General features: G+C 28.4%; 1 protein-coding gene and 1 non-coding gene across 2 annotated transcripts; one reads left to right on the forward strand and one right to left on the reverse strand.

The window, feature by feature from the left end:
* The first annotated feature begins 4,497 nt into the window (after positions 1-4,497).
* On the forward strand, positions 4,498-16,661 carry LOC114124901 (b(0,+)-type amino acid transporter 1). Its single transcript, XM_027988344.2, has 10 exons — positions 4,498-4,645; positions 9,109-9,285; positions 11,571-11,672; positions 11,988-12,230; positions 13,149-13,419; positions 13,978-14,101; positions 14,610-14,810; positions 15,424-15,573; positions 16,037-16,205; positions 16,317-16,661. The coding sequence occupies exons 1-10, from the start codon at positions 4,618-4,620 to the stop codon at positions 16,382-16,384; spliced, it is 1,533 nt and encodes a 510-aa protein (XP_027844145.1). The 5' UTR covers positions 4,498-4,617; the 3' UTR covers positions 16,385-16,661.
* Positions 16,662-18,249: 1,588 nt separating this feature from the next.
* Positions 18,250-18,322, reverse strand: Trnam-cau (transfer RNA methionine (anticodon CAU)). The gene has a single exon. It is a non-coding gene; the product is annotated as a tRNA-Met (tRNA).
* Between the last annotated feature and the right edge of the window lie 4,788 nt (positions 18,323-23,110).

Raw genomic sequence — 23,110 nt, forward strand, 5'->3', positions numbered from 1 at the left:
AATATTTCTCAAACGTTATAAAAACATTTTCAACATTTAAAATTACTTTTTATAGGAACTGTAATAGATTATTTTATTTTAACTTATGGTAGAGTTCTAGTATATTATTAAGAATTATAATAAATATAATTTTTTTAGTAATTATATTTTCGGTATTATTCAATTTGTACGTCATATTATGTGTAAATAATTTATAAATAAAATATAGTCTATGCGCATACTATTTTAACTTTATGATGCTATTTTTCTCTTCAAACTACAATCCTGCAGTCCCTAGTTCTCATTTGATATTAAAACAGATATTAAATTAGCATACATATTATCATTTTATAAGTTTACATTTTCCATGCTCTTATTTTCGAATATGAATCTTTAGGTACCGTTTCAGTAAACGTCTAAACCGAAATCGATCCCGACCTGTTCATATAAATAATTAAGTTAATTCAATTAAGGTCGTTTCAGCCAAAGCTATTTTATTATTATCAACGCCACTGTAATCGCTTAATAAATTATCTTATTGTGCATAAACAGATTGTAAATATTCAAATAAAGCAATGTTTAAAAACAAAGGATGGTTATGAGGTATAGTACGTTTCGGCATTGCTCTTTGGGGAAATGGCTTTGTAATTATTATACACGTAGACGTATAGAGTGTTGTATCTCACATTTATAATAATAATTCTAAATCCACTCAACCGTTCTATAATATAATACCGTAATAATATATATATATATATATATATATGACCTTACAACTCTGTAATCTTAAATACACCGATACAATTGGATATCGTTTTACCAAATTATTTTATTTTATTTTTCCTATACGCACGCCAGTATATCTATGTATATACTTGCTGGCTGCTGCAAAGTACTTAAATGTGTCAAAACCACTGTATTATTCTCTCGAGGTGTACATAATTCTGTTCCATATACTTACATTGTTGATTATCTCGGCACTCTTCGTATCTTTCCCGCACAAACGTGTGCGTTATTTCTAAGCTGTATACCTATAATACTGTACAGCAGCGTATACATACGACATTACGACGACGTAGTATTTATCCAACACGTGCGCACTTTGCAGTATCATAAATTATAATATTATATTAATTTGAAGGGCGATCAATGAAAATTGGTCTCTGTCTAATTTTTAAAGGCTGATATTGCAGGACTGATATTGAAATTTATTAAATCGGTCAGTATTTTAGATGCTAAGCAAACCGATGAATGTATTGATTTTACAAAATGTGTACTACTCGTATTTCTGTCTGTCGTCATGTTTTAGGTGGTTAGAAAAATATTTTGATTATCAATTTTGAAGATGGTTTCTTGTAGAAAATTGGATCTAGTCAGTACTTCGGGAAATCAAAAGTAAAAATATTACAAGCACAGTAGTATTTTTCAAAACTCTCGGGAAAAACAGAAATTTTTACGCAAATCCGGTATTCGATAAAATCAATTTGGTTTATTTTTGTAATTTGTTTATCAAAAACGAATAGCAAAAGATATTTAAAATTAATTTTTACCAAATATTTATATAAGAATTTTCCATTCAATTCATGATAAAATATCCGAAATATTTTGACTCTTTTTGAGCCATACTTGTATACACATAGATCACAGTGACTTATTCCTCAACGACGAAGTACATAATTAGACACCTATACCTAATGTATATCAGAGCCGTTACTTACTTTCCCTTCCTTTTTAGTGTTATTGTATAGTTAAGTATAAAGTTTATTTTTGTATTATAGTTTTTTACTTACTGCCATTATATGGGTTATTACGAGTGAGAAATACTAAATAACGATAGTCGCTATTGCCCCAGTTCAATGAAACAGGCTTGGCGGAAGTAAGGGTGAATAACTATTCATAGTTTAAAAAGCATAAACCATGGGCTAAACTAATATTTATTATTTGTAAAAGGGGGTAAAAGTTTTGCCTCACGTCTTTAGTGAAACCCGAATTTATGCCATTGACTACAAATGTAACAATACAGATTATGCGTAGGTACTTAAATAGGTTCGACACTGATCTTTTGAACACATCACTGCACGTCTCTCACGGTTCATGAGTTCTTCGCCACAGCCGTTGTTCATATTGTCCCATGGTTGAAACTTGTCACAGAAAACGGACTCAAGATTATACCAGCTAATTTTCACTTGTATACCTTTCCACTGAGTGCGGACACCTCAATATTATAATTCATAATATGATAAACTATAAGTTCAACAGAGTGACAAAGGAATTAGCGATAGAAGCAATCGTTCATGTTAAAAAATAGATTTCAATTTTCACAAACACAATAAACACAATAATTTATATGGTCCGTTCGAAGAGATTTTATCATTACTTAAATGAACTCTCTGTCGCATACCGAAAAATTGTAGCACATTGAAATGTTTTTTCTAAGTTTTATAAGTTAATCAATCTGTATTTTAACTAGAATATAGAAATCAAGTAAGTAAATATTATGCTCTATAATTAATCTGTTATATGACACGTAGGTAGGTACCTATATATTTGCATTGTGCAGAAAAAGGTCAGTTAAAAGTTTCACTTTTAGATTCAAATTTTTTAGTAACGCTATTGACCATGTATTTCGTATAACTTTTACGATCGAGTTTTACTGTTTTGAAATAAATCGTAAAATATACTTAAATACATCATGTTATAATAAATCTATTTGAAGCCCCCATAAATTTATGTGATAGAATTCTACCGAGGCTAACTTATCGATGTTAGTCGAAAACATATTTTACGAAAAAGACACATAGAAATCCATAAATAACATCTAGAGATGTTTGAAAGTCAATCAGCTTCTATACGTTATAGTCTAACAGACACCACAACAGACGCGAGTAGTAAGTGTGAGAGAAAAAATAGACGCCCATCGATTATTATATAGCTCGCCCCACCATAGACAATACACGTTGCGAGTACCACCTTTTAACTGCTAAATTCAACAGAATTTATAAAAAAAAAAAACGGAATCCGTTAACGATTCCGCAAATTACATTAGTTTTCGTGTCAGGTATTTGATATTATTTTTGTACGTTATAAATTATAATCATAATAAAACTTGAATAGGTACCTGCATTATTAAAGGTGTTGTATAATAATATAAGTCATATGTGTATACATTATAATATAATAGTTTTAGATGTATTTATATTGATCAGACAATATAGTGAGAATGTGATATATTGATTCGAGACGACACCAATAATTTATCCTCGAGTTTCTGAAAACTACACCGCGATCATTGTGAATACTGCCACGGGCGGCAGGGTTGTAGGATTAGGTATAATGAATACATATTATTATATCAAAATTGGTATTTTACAGATACCATCGATATAATATTATGTATGTTAGCTGACAGCATGAACCATTAGATCATCGGCTGCATTGCGATCCACAACACTAATCGATACTCGGAATTTTGAAACGGTGATGACACGCATGCGTAAAACCTAGCTAGGTTAAATCACTGCAGTGATTTATATTATACGAGATGCTACTGTACAGCAGAGGTAAAACTAGGATCGTTTTGCGGGGGGTGATATGCATATTTCATATTTACCGTCAAGGAGTAAAAAAAAAAAACCATTTAAGTACCTAGATCTGATGATATTATATTTTATAGTAATTCATACATGTTTACTATTTTTTTTATAGCGGTATGCTGTATAGCGACAGAGTTCAGCGGATCATCTCAAACAAAATAATAGTAAGATACTAAAATATTTATTGGGCTGCAACGTGTTTATGTTCAAACGTTTAAACGCCGTGTCCCAATTAATTGTCTTACCGATATAGTACAAGCAAAACAGATCAAAAAGATTTAGAAAAACAAAAAAAAAAAAGTAAAAACGCGTACATTTTTTTTTTTTTTTAATAGCTTCTGGAGGAGGAGGGGGGTGTCGTATGTCTCCCACATCACTACCCTCTGCAGTCATGCCACGACTGCTGTGCCGTCGTATACTAGTATATTATTATTATTATTGTACATGCCGCCCATCATTCGATACACAATATAAATATATAATATTAAGCTGCAGTGACCACACCGTCAACTTCACGTTGCACCGCGTAGGGGGCGGATTAACGCGACGTGGTACGTTCCGGATATGAGCAGTGATGTTTTAATTATTTGATTAAATCACGCGGCGGGAGATAACAATAATAAATTATGATAACAATATTACGTTGATAATAATGAAATCGTATTCGTATAATATTATAATATACGATATCGTCGTCGTCGTCTTGTCGAGTCGCGGGGTAGGGTCGTCGGCGCGGCGAGAGAACTCTGGCGCGATGTCTAGCGGCGGCCGCCGAACGTGCGGCGCATGTGTCGATAAAACGGCGCGTTTTGCCGCCCAAACGCGGAAAAACGAGCGAGAGGAAAATCCGCGTATAGAGCGAGAAACTGACGTTACGCCGTTTTCGCACGCGGGCCACGCTACGGGCGGCGGCGGTTACGGCCGTGTGTAATAGTGAGATATTACACGCGCTGGGTCGCGCCGTTCAGTCTGCTGCCCAGTGTGTCATGTCTGGTCGCGCGTTTAACGCTCAGTCGACCACAGTCGCTTGTACGTCCGACTTGAAATGCTACGAAACCTGCAAACGTCACATGGTTAGTAAGAACAGAAAAAAAAAATTTTTAAAACACTTTAAAAATCGAAATCGAAACCCGATACATTATTTTTTTATTTTGTTTTTTTTTTTTTTCAACGATATAAAAACAACGCCGCGCGACGTCAACCACCCACGCCCCCTCCCACGTTTCTGTTGACCGTATATATAACCGTACGTTTTCAAAGTCTGTGTGAATCGCATAACCATGTTATACCTATATTGTACCTATATACTGACGCGTTTTACTATATACATGCAGTATAATAACATCGCGTTTGGTACCGCGAGTTGCGGTCTAGATCGAAACGTGTAAGACAAAAAATTCTAATCGCGGTCCGTAAGTTACTGTTTATATTATAATAATATGTATACCTATTTTAATAGTCATGGTGAAAAAAAATTAAAAAATCTATCAAAAACATAATATTATTAGTAAATGTAGTTGAACTATTTTACATTTGCATATTTTTGGTAATTTATTTGTTTTATTGGCTGTAGAAATCTATTTTTGTACAAAACGTGATTATTGTTATTTACATAATTATTTTTTTCCCTGTATTTTCTTGTACTTGAAAATTGAAATAATGTTTATCATATAGTAGGTATCACAAACATTTTATAATGCAAGGATATCTTTATTAGATTAGGATATCAATAAATTAAATAAATAAATCAGTAATAGTTTCACGAAGTTATGTGTTAATTTTTCATTCTTGAAAACATGTGGTCTTCGACGATAGTATATAGTTTTGCATTAGGTACAATTTTTATTAAAGTTACTCTTGAATATTTTATTATTTTTTAGAAATAAATACTGTCTTAATTCAAAATTATTTAACAATAATAAAACCTTTACTTTTTTCATTAACATTTTTTAAACCGACAAATTATAAAACTTAAGCGAATATGACTATACGTCTTTCATAAATTAATTCAATGATGACTGCAATTTGTGTAAGAAAAATAAACACGAATACGCAATTATATTAAATGGAAGTGTTACTGTATTAACTCGATTAATAATTACTACCTACGCTTAAAGTAAAAAATATTATAATTAACATAAGTGTGCGCTGGTATAAGCGATATTTTCACTACAGACTATACCATAGTTAGAACTATGTTAACATAATCAAATTATACCATATATATATAAATTAAAGTTCCTATTTCGTACAAATAAATTGTTTGATTATATTTTTATTATAATATGATATAGGATAATTAATGATGCATCCGAATACCTTATTAATTTTTCATATTGTATACTGAGGCATAAACAAAATTCTAGTAGAAAAAAAGTAATATAAGTAATATAGTAGTAGGTTGTAGTAGTATTAGTAAGAGTAGTAGTAGTAGTAGTAATAGTAATCTAAATTATTTGGTACAATTGATAAAAAATATCCCTTCCAGCACCAAACAATATAATAAATTATAAACAAAAAAATTCACCAATCATTCTTACCTATTTTTTCTTCAATGAAACAGTTATTCAAGATCTAATTTTTGTAATATTTAAGTATTATATTATACTTTACATCATATTTTAAAATTTTAATTTATTTTTAAGGAGTGTCTTATGGAGATATAAACTATGTTCTTCAAATGAGAACATATTAAAAGATAAAAATTTTAATAACTTAAAAACCATTCGTTAGATATTTAATCAGGTACATTAACATTTGAACAAATATTATCCACTAAAAAATATACAGTAAAAATGGGTTGTCCACATTTGAAAAAATAACAATTTCTATGTATCTACATGATACTTATTCAGTACCTAGTACAAAAAAATCTCAAGAATTTGAAAACATGGTTTTTAAATATAATTTTAATTTTTAAAAATCAGAATTTGAATAAATTTGTTGTAAATGAATAATCAGGTTGAGCATGTTTAATAAATCACTCTGTATTATAATATTTTTACAGACGATATAAAAGTATTTTTCTAATGAAACGTGGTGATGTAGAACAAAGGATGATTTTTTTCATCTTATTTTGCAAGCGTATCTAGCTATTATACGATTTAAGTTCATTTTAAAGGGTATGAAACATTTTAATTATGATAAAAATATGCATACATCATTTTTAAAAGTTAAAAAAAAAACCAAAATAAAATAACGTCTGGAAGTTTTCAGTGGGTTAACGATACAAAAAAATTTAAAAATCACCCCTTGTACTATTATGATTATAAAATATACATTAAACATGTTTCTTATGCTGTGTACTTACTAAAAAAATATAATTTAATATTATCGTGATATTTTTATATTGTGTATTATATACCTAATATAAAAAAAGTAAACAGAAATATTATAATATATTCTAAAATGTCATTATAAGTTTCCATTTTAATTTTTTAATGTTTATTATTATATTGTTGTATAGTGCATTCTAAAATCATATTTTATGTACTTATTAATATATTACATTAAAATAACACAGACTTAAGAAATTTTTTTTTTAATAACCGCTGTACACGCGCGCAGGATCAGCTGCGGCTTTATAATATGCCACTAATGTCTATAAATGACGTTTGACTCTGAGATTTTGAGAGGTCGTGTAAACTAAATCAAATTCACAGCAAAATTCGAGGCACGCAGAGATTAGGTATATAACATAATTAATATAAAGTAGTTAGGTTAGGTTAACCTGCAAATGAGTGTTGGACGAATGAAATACTTGTTCCGGGAGTTTTCAACTTTTCAAAAATTTGCCACTAACTAAGCTACACCGCTAAGACTCGTCATGTAGTACATAATCATAGTGACATTTAATATGTAATTAGCATCGTTATTGTTATTATAGTTTAAAGTTTTAAACCATTATAAAATATGGCACGCCGATATCCGAAGATGATCATTTGTCGCTCGGACGAATTGCACGCATAAGAACATCTGGACCGTATTATATTACGTACGAATTTAATACTACTACTAGGTAACCATTATAAAATAAAGTTGGACCACCTTAATTGAATTCCATTAAACCATCCGTGTACTTTAGTCCTTATTATTGTTTGAATCCACGTACTACTCATTCCTTGCGTTTTAATTACGCAACACAATATAATTATCCTTTGTTTCAGTTTTTATTATTATTATTATTTTTTTTTTTTAATACATTTTTATCAATGTTATAAAGCAATGTTTTGCAATACAGCGTTAACAATGCGTATTCATAAAGTAATATATTTTATACTAACAGAAGAACTTAAAGTTTTACTTGTAATATTTGACTTTTTCTTCGATCAACAAAGTTCAAAAAAATTTTTGACGAGAGCAAAGTTAGATGACACAAATATATTCATAATATTAAGTTTGATTTAAATTCATACTTGTTTTTTTATCTATATAAAGGGATACCGTATACTGCAGCTATTATAATCCTTATGTATTGTAAATTAGTAATCCGTCATTTTTACACGTCTTTTTTCTGCGGTGAAAAATTATTTGAAGAAACGTATTTTAACGAAACAACGTACCTCGTTGAATTTGAATAATATAAATCAATCGCGTGTATAGTATATTATTTTATTATTAAAATCGCTCTCAAAAATGTATTTAATACCAAGAAATAACACTGAGGTATGTCACTTCATTGTTTCCATTATTTTCAAATACGAACATGAAATATGTAAAACACTGTCTTACACACGCCTATAGCTTAATATTATTATACATCGTAATCCAGAACGTTACAACGATTACGGTACAAACCTTTGGCATTTCATCAAACACCTCTAAAATACGATCGTTTGACGTGTAATATTGCAAGAGAAGAAAAATAACCACCGACTCACTATATACATAATAATAGTTGTGCCTTTCGTTTTTTTTTTTCATTCAATATTTGTAATATTGAACTTTCGGAATACTGGGGGAGGGGTTGAGTAAAGCAATGTTACATGTACAGCTGGTACCTAAATATTAAAATATCTATTATATAAATACGTTTCCGAGTGCGTTGTACGCCAAGTGTCATTTAACAATAAACTATGTATACCGACGATATCCGTACCCAGGCGTTATTTACACTAATGGAAATATTGGAAGGAAGCGTTTGAATTTATCATTCTACGCAGGAACCACCTATAGGTACATTCCGCGTCGGTATTCAATATCCGCGCGATGATCGCGATCGAATGACGAATGAAAGGAAAAAAACTCGACGCTATGGAACACTTTGCGTTATCCGTTCGCCGTATTCAGTCGGTGTACCTAAATTATTATAGGTATACATAATATAATATTATTGTATTGCCTGTTTTATGTCGTCGGTCGACATGCACAACGAGGATGTTATGATAGTATAACAAATCGTATTGAAATAGACGAAGAAGTCCGTCACACCATTCGCACGTCGCTAACGACAAGATAATAATTTATTATATGTCCGGCAAATTTACGAGTGGTCTCATCCGTATTATACATAGGCGTATAAATCATTATGTTTTAGGGTACAACAACAACAACGACACAAACGGCGATGACGGCAGCGAAGGAGATGGCGAAACTGCTAGCAACGGAAAAAACATGTTGGCGCGGAAGCTATCAACTAAGGGTGACACTCTTTACCTCGAGAGACGGGTGGGACTCTTCAGTGGGGTGGCTCTAATTGTGGGCACGATGATCGGTAAGCAATACCTACTACAATAATACCGATATATATATTTTTTTTTAATTAACCATTAATAGCTCATAAAAAATATCTTTGTTGTAGTTAACTGATTTATACGCTAAGGATCACCAAATGAGTGACTCGCTGACTTATTTTATGTATCTCACAGACGAATAATTAATTTTTTTTAATTACTCGTATAATTTTGTGTAATTGTTTGTACTACTCAACGAATGTCTTTTAGAGATATAAATTTTTATTTTTCAAATAAGAATCCCTTTCTCTCCTATAAATTATTATTTAAGTAACGAAAGTTTTTCTAAACATGTTGACATAACAAAATCAAAATTCGTATCCTTAATGGATTTTGAGAACTTTTAACAATTAATAATAATTAATAATCTTAGCTTGTAAAGATTATTCAAGTGTAATAAAATATACCTACTAAATCAAATTTAACATATATTTTATAATTTTGTAAAATCACTTTTAAGGACTATTATTCTTAATATAAACATTTAAATAACTGAGAAACTACTCGTTCAAATATTTAATCAGGTTCATAAACATTTTAAAAATAAATTATCCACTTAATAATTTACAATAAAAAGGGGAGCTTCTTATTTGAAAAACAAAAGTTTATGTTGCTTCAGGGCACTCCTTAAGTAATACAAAAACCATCTCAAACATTTGAAAATATGGTCTTTTAGTGTTTATAAAAATTCCGAAAATCAGAATTGTATCGAAGGAAAAAATAGAAGTGAGCGCTGAACATGCTTAATAAATTATCCTTTATAATAATATCATTTCAATACTAAGTCAAAATTATTTCACTTAAAATACATTTAAAAAATAAATAATTAATAATAATGAAACATTATTTAAATCGTCTACTACAAAATATTAATTCAAATATATGAATCCCATATTCCTATTTTATACCAATGGCCAATGTCTATTATATTTTCTGTAATCTATGACAAACGAGAATTTAAAATGTACACTGTACTATAGTTATAAGTACTAAACAGTCAAACCTTTGTAATAAACTGTTCAAATATACAATTCAATTAATTCAAATATATTTACTATTTGATCAATAATGATTTCTACGGGATTTAATATAATAATATCATGTGTAGTATCACTGCAGACATATAAATCAATTTATAAATAACATATATAAGCGTATCTATTGTGTAAGTAGTAAATTGAACCAGACATAATTATACAATTTAATGTAGGAAAATTCAATTTTATTTTGTTCAGATATAGTTAAAAATTGTATACTCTACAAGTTCTCCACATTGTTGTGACGTGAAATTAATTTTATGTCACGATTTAGACTAGGTGTGAAGTGTGATAGATGTATAGATTATACTATTATAAGAGCTTCAGATTTTTGATTACATTATAATAATAATATCTACACTATACAGTTCGGTAATCATTTTTAGAATTTTAAATTAAAATTGTATGTGGTTGTAACTGACATGCTATTATAAGTTTTCAATTACTTATACGGACTATAGGTAATAATTACGCACTTGTTAACGGTCAACCAAAATTGGCTGTTAATTATAAGTATTAATAGTATTATATTGATTTTATGTATTTTCAATTTATGTATTATTCATTTTAGACGCAAATAATATAATAACGATGAATAATAATACTCGTAATATAATTATTATATATATTGTTTATTTACGCAGACAAATATCATAATTAAGTAGCACAAAGAAATCTCGTGAACCCATTTTCTCGAAATGTTTCCTGGATTTAATTAGATTACTAATCGGCAAAATACTACTAGCCAAATCTCATGAAAACGTTATATCAAATGAAAAATTAAAACACGAGTATATACGGCAGGAAATTAGTAAGCACATTATATTTGATCGTATACATACAATCTCAAGTAACCTAATTAACTAGTAACTTTTTAATCCCTACACATATATTTTCTACGTGTAAAATATATGAGTATAAATACTATAATTAGTATTTATATATATGTATAGTTTATATAGTGTACACTGTGTACAAAAATGTAATTTTATGCTGTCTTAGAAATATGAAATCATTTTTATTATTAACTAATAAAATAGGTAATTATTTTTTCGTCCATGTAAAATACATATTTTTAGTGTTGATGTACATTAAATTGACAAACTATAATTTATTAAGTTAAATAAACGTATTATAGGTAAAAATTAACAACGGTTTTTATTATTATTAGGTACTGTTTATATCTTTACAAACGCATTTACTATCAGTATTTTATCGTTGATATACAGGTTCTGGAATATTCGTTTCACCTACTGGATTGCTGATCAGAACTGGGTCAATAGGCCTGAGTTTTATCATATGGGCAGCATGTGGTGCCATGTCACTGTTGGGTACGTTTGTATTATCTAAATTAAGTTTCTTTGCCTGAGTAACAGAAAAAAAATAGTAAAAAACAACTGTCGCTTTTTATCTATTTTTAAAACTAAATATTTCAATAAGTATTTTTACCCGAACGCGTTCGTCATTCGTCACACTATTTTCGACAATATAATAATTGGACCAGAAATAATAGAAACGGAAGTATACGATCGATGCCAGAGAACGTGATTGTTTCAACTTTTAAGTGTCCACAATAAAACTGAAAATTTTAAAATTTATTATAGCATGTTTTTTATTATTATATTTTAAATTTTATACACTCACAGGAGCTTTAGCGTACGCAGAACTTGGTACGATGAACCCAAGTTCCGGGGCCGAATACGCCTACCTGATGGACGCCTTTGGACCAATGCCTGCGTTTCTGTTTTCTTGGATATCCACATTGATACTCAAACCGTCACAGGTGGCTATAATATGTCTGAGTTTCGCCAAATACGCCGTCGAAGCATTTGTCGACGAATGTGGTTCTTCAGACTATGTGGTGAAAATCGTTGCAGTGCTGTCTATTTGTGAGTTCAAGCCAAATGTAACCTATCCTCGTTGTTTACTAATTAGTTTATTTCTACAAAAATATATCAGACTTTTTTCGACACTCGTTTTTCGTCCACGTTTACATTATTATCTTCCACGAGCCTATTTTTAAATAAAACAGCATCATACGCAATTAGGGCAATATAGAAATATACACAGGTATAATAATAGAATTATATTAAATATTTAAATTCGTAACATTTCTAACATTATGTTCTAGGTTCTTAGTAAATTTAAATTATTATACAATTTAAAAAATGTCTATTTACTATTAATTAATACCACTTATTATAGTTTATGGGTTGTTTTTAATGTTCCGTTAATCAATAAGCATACATATACCTTACCTACATAAAGTTCTATAGTTTATAATTTATTTAATTTTATTTCAACAACAAAAAATTTACAAAATTTTCACATAAGTAATTAGTATATACAATGTTGCAAACTCATCCTAAAAGCATTTGCTTGTATGCTGATGAGTTGTAGTTCTACAATATAATATTATAGCTTAATATTTTTTTATTGATGTTATCTTACAAATTATTATAGTATAATGGTAGCACTATATGTATATATATTTAAGTTTTCAACTCAGAAATTATATTCTCGTGTTACTCCTTGAAATAATAATGCACTCTTACTAATTGATAATATTAATCTATAACACAACTTTGTGGATGGTTAGGTTTTTGGTGTTTGACGTGGCGTATGACGTATACTTAATGGTGTACGGTTTACGTATTATATGGATTTACGAGATTTCAAAATATTATTCATCGGTCTCGAGACGTATCCTTTGAATGTTAACTTTAATTGTTTATAAAGACAATTATAATGCAAATTTAAAACAAATTACTCATATTATTATTATTATTATTTTTTTTTTTGTGCAGTAATTATCACGTACATAAACTGCTACAGCGTGAACTTGGCCACCGGAGTACAAAATGCGTTTACGGCTGCGAAACTGGTAGCCGTTTTCGTGGTGGTTGCCGGAGGTGTATACAAAATCATTCAGGGACGTACCGAACACTTTCGGAATTATTTTGAAAACACGACCACAAGCATGGGTGACGTGGCGACGGCGTTTTACTCGGGACTGTGGGCGTACGATGGTTGGAACAATCTCAATTATGTCACAGAAGAAATAAAAAACCCTTCGAAGTAATAATTATATGCACCTTTAAGTGTTGAATCTGGCCAAATAAAATAACATAATTTCCATATGCTTTTAATAACATAGTATTATAATAACCTAACACAGCTACATAGAAATAATTACCATACTACGTAGGTGCGAGGGGAATGGATTTGATCCCCACACCAGACGACCTGAAGGGTTCAATAGAATAAATAAAAATGTTGATAAATATATGTAATACATGTAGAATTATATTTTACGTTCATAAAATTGATGTTAAAGTTATTTTTGATAAAACTAAAAATAGACCCTTAGTAATATGTAATGTAAAATATGTTTTTGTATTTTTTTTTTTAAAGTTTATTAATAAGATAAGATAATTTATTTTTATAAGGAACCAATAACAACTATTATGATATTTTATAAGTATAACTAATGATAAATTCTTATAATTAGAAGTTCTTGAGTTCGATGAACTTATAAGTACTATATTAATCGTTAGCACGTACAATATATAACAATAATATATAATAATACAATAATATAACATGTTTACTCCATCCATTTTTTTTATTTTTAAGGAACATTCCAAAAGCAATATACATTAGCATACCATTGGTTACGATGTGTTACCTGTTGGTGAACGTGGCGTACCTTACCATCATGTCACCTGACGAAATAGTGCGAAACGAAGCTGTAGCCGTGGTTAGTATAAACACTATAAATATACATACACACACATTTATAATAATATAATGAAAACTACTAGTGTGAAATAAAAAAGTGCTTGTTTTTATCGTTTATTTAAGAACTTAAACCTTCAAGTCTGCATAAACATGGTTATAGTATTAAAAAAAAAGTCACCAACACTCAGAATACTCATTACTCGAACGATGCGTTTGTCTTATATTCAGAAATTGACATTACCTTAATTGTAAATATTTTGAGAGTGTTCTTGGCGAAAGTCGCTTTTTCCATACCAGTTTATTGGATAGTTTAAAAACAAAATTAAATTGTACTTGTATACGCACAGACGCAATTTAGTGTTTACTTAATAATTGATGGAAAAAATATTCGAAGTACGCGTTATAACATAATAATATTATCGCTATTGCAGATGTCCATAATTCAATTGAAAGCCCGCCGTCTGCTCGGCGTACATTTATTATTATTTAACATTACATTTCATCAAAACGTTTTGTCTTATTATTAGACTTTTGGAATCCGAGCGCTGGGATCCATTGCTTGGGTAATACCGCTGTCAATCACGATATCCACATTCGGTTCGGCCAACGGCACGTTGTTCGCCGCTGGAAGACTGTGTTTCGCCGCCAGCCGCGAAGGACACTTGATGCACGTCCTGTCGTACATTCACATAAAAAAGCTCACGCCCATGCCAAGCATCATATTTCACGTGAGTGAATGAGTGACGGCGCAGATTTTCGGATCAGCGCGCGTCCAATTTCGCGAGGAGGCGTTTTCTCCGATATTATCGTCACGCAACTTGCCACGATAATATTTTATAGCGATGGCCCAACGATATCGTACATTTATTGTTTTGATATCATTGCTCGAAATAGAATATTATGTGAAAAACATCAATAATATGATTCGGTAGTTTTTAGTATACTCGTAATATCGGTGAGAATTTAACGATGTTTGAAATTAAATTGTTGGCCTTCACTGGTATATAGGTACTATACATTATACATATCTACGTAATAAAAGTAAAATGCATTACCAAAAGTAGAACGCTCCGAATCTCAAACGGTGTTTTCGTTAATACCATGTACCTATATAATTGACGTCTGTCGACTTATTTTCTTATTCACTCTTTTCGACACAAAATTCCCAAGACATTCTTCGAACAAGCCCGAGATTGTATGTAATATTAAATCACCGTAGCTTGTTTATATCCCTCGTTCTGCATTCTATCTTTTTGATGATATTTAATTTTACCCTATTTTATTATTCACTTGCTCGGCGTCGAGCTACCAACTGCGATGCTGCCAATTATTTGATTTCAGTCGATCATAACTATTGTCATGGTGGCCTCGGGTACGATCAACTCCCTAATCGACTTCTTTAGTTTCACGGCGTGGATATTCTACGGAAGTGCCATGCTAGCGTTGCTAGTAATGCGCTACACGAGACCCGACGTACCAAGACCATATAAAGTGAGCGCAAATAACATTTATTTATAATAATAGTGAAAATAAAAAATAAGAAACTACTCACTGGCTGTGTAACTTAAAAACATTTTTTCAATATGTGAGTGATGACATGGTGCCTATAAATTGTAATAAAAATACAACTATGATCTATCAAAATAATTTGGCTGACTAATAGATTAGGTTTGAATTCTTAAATTATAAACATAAAAATTTCTTATTTTTCAATCTCAATGTAGCTATTACATTTAATGAATATTTTCCAATAATATTATACTTTTAGATTAGCTAAAAGTCGGACATGTGTACTTTTAATAACCTTAACGTATTATTAATCCGTGTCAATAATGTGATAACGAGGAAGTTCATCATAAAGTTTTGTACCTATAAGTTGTTTATAATACAAAAGGAAACATTTATTTATCTCTCCGGTAAGTCATAATACTGATCGTACGTTTTACTTTTTCAGGTCCCCATTATCATTCCGTTAACCATATTTGTCATTTCCCTTTATTTGGTGGTAGCGCCTATAATAGATAAACCTCAGATCGAATACCTGTATTCGGTGATATTCATGATAGCTGGGATGATATTTTACGTGCCGTTTGTTCGCCTGGGATACAAATTCCGTATAATCGGTGAGCTTAATGTGCATACTGGCAGTGGCAGTTCAGACACAGCAGTTATAAATTTCTGTATATACCTTCTCATTAATTCAATTAATAATTTTTTTTTTCAAATATATATAGATCGGTGGACGGTCATTATACAGTTACTGTTGCAGGTAGCGCCCACTAAATTAGTGCTACCAGATTAAAGTTGAATACGCTGTTAAGTCTTCCATTAATTGCATATCCAGATCGAAATAGACAATACAGTTTAATATATTAGTTGTATTGTATAATATATAGAGTTATACAAATCTAAACAATTTGTAAAAACCAACGGTTAGTTGGTTATTATTTTATATTTTGTTAGTGATTATTACTATACTAGTTAAATATTATGTTGTATACATATTATTATAACATATTACCTATATTGTATCGTTTAAAACAAAATATCTATATTATATTTAATATAATAAAGAATTGTTTGGTGCAAAAAAGTATTGATATATTTGGTTAGTTTCTGCCCATGAATAGCTATTCTATAGGTACATAAATCGAATATAACTTTTGAGACATATCATTATTAATATTGTATAATCTTGAACTGAACTTACATTAGAAACCTTACAAAAATTTGTTTGAGAAGTGCTCTTAGAGGATGTAAATCATAATTTTAGTTGTTCAATTGTTTTAACAAAACGTTTTGTAAGTGAGCTAAATAGTAAATATATTATTTCAAACCATACGAATTCAAAAATATTGAAAATGTATGAATGTCTGAACTTGAAGATTTACTAGATAAGTATAACAATAATAATACAAACAATTTTACCTGTTATTGCATACTACTTAATTACAAATAGAACATACAATTCAACCCTTTAATATTTAAAATAGTCACTATTTTTTATAGGCATAAATAAATTCCATGATAATTTTTATTTATTATTTTCTCGTTAATTTATCAAACATTTATACAATTTTTATAGGTCTGTGTCTTGAATTAAGTAAAATATTGTATTTCCAATCAATATTTATAATTGGTATATTTAATAATTATTTAATAATATTATTATTTTTTTTATCTATAATCTAAACTTAAATGTAGTTACATGTTTATTTTAGACGTTTAAAATAATTTTTAAAAAAACTACTTTTTTCATTTTTATATTGAATTATTAGGGTAAAAACTTATGATCTATAGATAAGAGGTAATAGGTTCAGTAGTTATCTGACCAAGAGATCCTGTATAAGGATATATACATTATACAATATATAATGCGCATATACATGTAAACTTACTTTCAATTTAATTTTATATTATCACAAGAACCATCACGTAAAATAATGTAAAAATCAGTAAAAAGCACAGGTAAAAAAGGTTAAATTCGCTAAAAGTATCGGTGATTCGAAATATTAAATAATTAATGATGTAAGTATAATGTACTGCATAATTTATATAATATCCAGAATTCAAATGTTTGGAACGTTTCAAAGTTGTTTTCTCTAAAATCATTAAGAACTAAGCTAGTAGAAGTATGATATTTTAAACAAGGATAAAAATTAATATTCGTCAGAGCTATTAAAATATAATTTTTATTATGATCAATGATCATCTTACTTGCATGCAATTTCTACAATGACATCTTGTATTTCAGGTTTTGACAAAATTTGCACATAATATACACTATAGTTATACATTTATAATATAGTTATATAACGATTTCAGACATGGAAATCAATTCAAATTCCTAATTGTTTTATTACAATTAAAACGTTAAAAAATATGAAGCCGTGCGATGTCAATTTGGTGCTATTCAAACTATATGAGTTATATCCTGTATTCGGTGCCTATATGTGTTTAATATCTACAAATATAGCCTGTAATGTGTATGAATACGAAGCGGCGATAATGCAAAATATTGTACAATGTAATTTTTATTTATTTTTGAAATGGATGCAATACATATGCGGATTATTTTCACCTTAAAAGTTGTTAAAAGTGCAAAATAATAAATGACTGGGGTTACACAATGTACACAGGATACACGTAGAAAATATAAAAAGTAAATGCCCCGGGTGAGGATCGAACTCACGACCTTAAGATTATGAGACTTACGCGCTGCCTACTGCGCTACCGAGGCCATGTAAAAAGCTGCAAAGGTTAAGCCATTTAAAGTTGTGAAGAAAATAATTAAAAATCAACATTTACATGAATAATGTCTAATATCTACTTAAATAATACATATTGACTATTGAGGTTAGATAACTCATTAGAAATTAAGATTGTTTTGAAACTCGTAAAACATACTATCAATGTACAAATTTCGTTAGGTTCCTTTTTAAAAATGATTAAAATATTTAATTTCTGTAGAAGAATAAATAATTAGATAAAGTTTCCTACTTACAGCGTATATATTGAACTTAATGTTAGCAACTTATAGTGGTCCCCTGAGAGATAATGTACCTACCTACCGGTACATTAGGTATACTATCGTAAAACAAATAGTTGTCAACTTTTATTAATTTTAATATCTTTCATTCAACTAATATCTAACTATGGCAGAAGTAATTCCTGTTTGGACCCTTTAACCGGTTAACAAGAGTTATACCACTCATCAAAACTGATAAAATTAGATGTTATAATATTTCTAATTTCTAAAATTTATTACTACCATTTTTATTATATATTTATACTTATATATTGTATTTGTTTTAGGTAATTATTAAAAATTTCGTATTATTTATTAAATTGTTGAATACTTAGGGCTCCGCCTGTTCATAAATATACATAAATATTATTATCATTCCATTAAATATTGACGTTCGACAGCGGCCTACACCATAATAAATTCAAAAGTTGAACTTGGTATTTGTTTATTGATATAGTGGTATTTATTAGTAATTATTTTTATTAATATTAAAATGCATTTAGTCGTTTAAAAATAAACTAAGGTTTTATGAATATGATTTTGAATATTCCGAAAAATGTTAGTTATCTATTAAGAAAAACGTGAACTAAGAAATACATTATTTTTGTTCATTAATACAATGATAATTTATTGATATAAAATAGTCTCGGATTTAAAAGCAAATTATTATATAAATTATTATTGCAACTGGTTTCTCCACGTAGACATAAGTGTAACGTCGAGCTTCAATAAACAAAATAAAATTAGATTTTATTTTATTAATTAAATTGTTAAAGATTTCAAGAAAATTATTCGTAAAAAAGCGGGTAAGTGGGTACCGCTCTGCTGTACATAAGTACATTAGGTACCTGTAGATCACTATTAGATATATATTATAGAAATTTTAAATTTGAATCCAATGATAGGTATCATTGTATACAAAAAACGATTCTGAACGAAGAAAATTTGTCAGCCTAGGATATAATTTTCAGTGGTTGGTGAAAAAGGTGGTTTATGTTTTAATAGCCTGAATACACAAAAATTTAAGTTCTTTATAATTATTGTAAGCTAAACTTATGGAAAATCTTGTATTAAATTTTCAACTCTTAGCTACTTATACAAAAACTTTTATGAATTATGCCTACAAAATAATTTGCAAATATTCATGATTTTGACGAATTTTTGTCAATATTTGAACTTCAAATGCTAATAAAAAAAAATTGTGCCTATGTATTCTTATAATTTTTTAATCACTATAAGAATAACTTATGAGAAACTTTGTATTAAATTTTCAAGTATTTTAACTCGGCAAAAAAAATTTTATCGACACTTCAAAAAAAAAAATCAGAAAAATTGAAAATTTCAGCTGTTTATAAATAGCTAAAAAAAGTCAAAATATTTTGCCAACGGTAAAATAAAAAATTTAGCCATGTATTGATAACAGTAACATAAATATGTGGTGAAAATTTCAAGTATTTACAGTGATTAGTTTCTGAGTTACAACCATATAAAAAAATTGATTTGGTCGAAAACTGGTTTTGTGTAAGAATTCCCGTTTTCCGTCACTTTTTTTTTGTTTTTCTCGATTTTTTTGAAAACTGTTGGAAAATGTTTACTTTTTACCTCTATAATGCACCAAAGATATTCACTTTGCCATCGGAAACCACCTTAAAGTTTGAAATTGAAGCATTATTTCGACTAGTTATGCTGTACATAGGCACAAAAAAAAAACACACACACATCATTGTAAAATCAATACATTCAACATTTTGTTCAGAATCTAAAATAATTCAAATAAATGTTGATGAAAAAAAAACTAATTTTCATGTTTTAGATTCTGTGCAAAGCAAAGAATGTATTGATTTTACAATGGTGTGTGTTTTTTATTTTACTGTTTTAAGGCATTTTTTCTATTAGAAAAAAAAAATGATAATAAATTCCAAAAAAGGCTTTTAATCGAAAATTAAATCTACTTTTTACTTTTGGGAGGTAAAAATTGAAAATTCTTTTATGTCCTTAAGTGCGCCATTGTAAAAAACACATAAAATATGTATTTTACTCAAATTGATTATATATATTTTAATATTAAAATTATAGTTATTTTAATGAATCATAAATGAGTGTATAATAAGTGTATTATTAATATCTAACAAAAACGTCTTCATTATATTATTTATAGAAAAGCAAAGCTGAAATTCCAGAATACAAGATTAATGACTATGTGGTTATTTCAATAGGTTATAGGTACCAAAAGTAGATAGAGGACCTTCTGATCCTGTAAAACGTTATTAGTGTTATAATTGTATAGGTATCAAAGAAATAATATAAATAATATAGAAACCCAGCATGAATTATTATTAAAAGTTGAGATCTGGAAATTTACAACAAGCCACATCAAATTTTATTAATGTCAATCAAGTAAAAAATAACAAAGAAATAATACTTCGTGAAATAGTTGCTGCTTTATCAGAGGGACATGGTAATTGAGCTAGCTCAACTCATAGTTTAAATAAACAAATACTTAATAAATTTACAATGTATTCAAAATCTTACAAAATGTATATAATATATTTATCGTTATAATATAATATTAATAATGATAATATAGATATTGTGATATATGATTTAGGTATGTATTATTGCAACCAAAATGACAGTATAATATTATAATTATAATAAAATTTATCGATTGTCGCAAAGTATAGTAAGTAAAAATAAAATGACAATGATTGTACATTATATTTTATTTCACCAAGCGGTGAAAAAAATTACATTATAGTATGAAATGTTAGTATCCATTTCGTGAAAAGATATCCACTTCATGAATTTTTTAATTATTTTACTAAGTGGAAAAAAATGGTTTCTGTTTCATGAACTGGGTAACTTTTTATGAAATGGATAGTTTCATCAAGTGGATTCCACACAATATATATAAATATATATATAAATCAAGCTTAACAATAATGAATTGACTAACCTATAGGTAATTTTTTCCAATTATTGGTAAGATTTAACTAAATTAAGTTTATCAATTATAGTACTCACGCTATTTAGGTACCTAAACCTTCGAAAGTTTGAACTCAATTTAATCATTTTTTTAATTATTTTTCTTTTTAAACTGTTTATTTTCCACTTATTTAATTCTAATTTCTAATTAATCTTAAATAACGGTAAACAAAACAAGCTTAAAATTCAATAATCCTCATTGATTGTTTATTGATAAATAAATGTTATTACTTATTAGTAATATGTTATATCCAATCTAAATTGACGGTTGCTAAACTCAGATAAAGTATAAATCTTTTATAGCGATTGGTAGGCCATTGATTGTCGAGACACTCAGCCGAGAATTAAAATAAATTAAAACGTTATATTTTTGATGAAAAACGAAATTATTCACATAACGACTTTACTAACGAGATTATTTTATATAAAAAAAATACCTCTGTTGGCTAAACCTTAAGTAAAAGAAAGCAATCCATCACCGTAGAATCGCTATATTTAATTCAACCCATAATCAAAAAACAATTTAAACCTCGGCTATTAAATACTTAACTGTAAAACATTTTGTAGCTTTTATATCAAAAATATAAGTCACAAAAATAATATAAACACCGTAATTATTTCACTTTTGTTGTAAGTACTTAATACTTACATAAATTAAAAAATAATAACAAAAATTCAAGTGTATTTCTAATAAGAAGTGCCATACGGCTAGGTAAATATTCAATATTCATATTGAAATAAAAAAATTTTTTTTAGTATTGAACTACTGAAATATTATTATTTATATCGATATTTTTAATAACAAAATGCACCCGTTTTGGTGATAGTCATTTAAACTTTCTCCTTTATAAGAAACTATTTTATTATTTTATTTATTTTTTTTTAGTTATTAAAAACTATCGATTAATTTTTTTCAAAACACAATATAATTATTTTATAAGTTTTGATTTATCGGAGTTTGAATTAAAGTTAAAATTGAATAAAAAAAAATATGTTAAAATAATCCATTGACAGTTTAAAAAAACCGAGTTGATACAAAAAATAACAATCAATACACCAATGTGTAATTCGTTTTCTTAATACATATTAAATTACATTGTTAAAACAATACCTTGATTTACAGTGAATATTTTTTCTATACAATTTAAGTCATTTACCTATATTTTCGGTCACTCGAGCTTCAATAAAATACACATGGTTAGGTTGTGGTACGATTATCAGTGTTATCACTAAATAAGTTTTCATTATAAAAGAAAATAAGTACAATAATTAGTTTAGTTATTATTATAAATTATAAACATTAAATTTATAAGTTATAATATTGTGACCTAAAGCTATGTTTAAAGTACTTAAATTATAAATAATAAGTATATAATACATGTATATATATTACATTTTTATTAATTTGTTCTATTAAATTGTGAATTTTATAACTATATAATAATGCGATTTTAATAAAATTACACTCGAGCCCTGTAGTAGACATATTGTCAGTAAAGTTTTGTTTAATGTTTT

The sequence above is a fragment of the Aphis gossypii genome, chromosome 3 (genome assembly GCF_020184175.1).
Source record: "Aphis gossypii isolate Hap1 chromosome 3, ASM2018417v2, whole genome shotgun sequence".
NCBI classification, from domain to species: domain Eukaryota; kingdom Metazoa; phylum Arthropoda; class Insecta; order Hemiptera; family Aphididae; genus Aphis; species Aphis gossypii.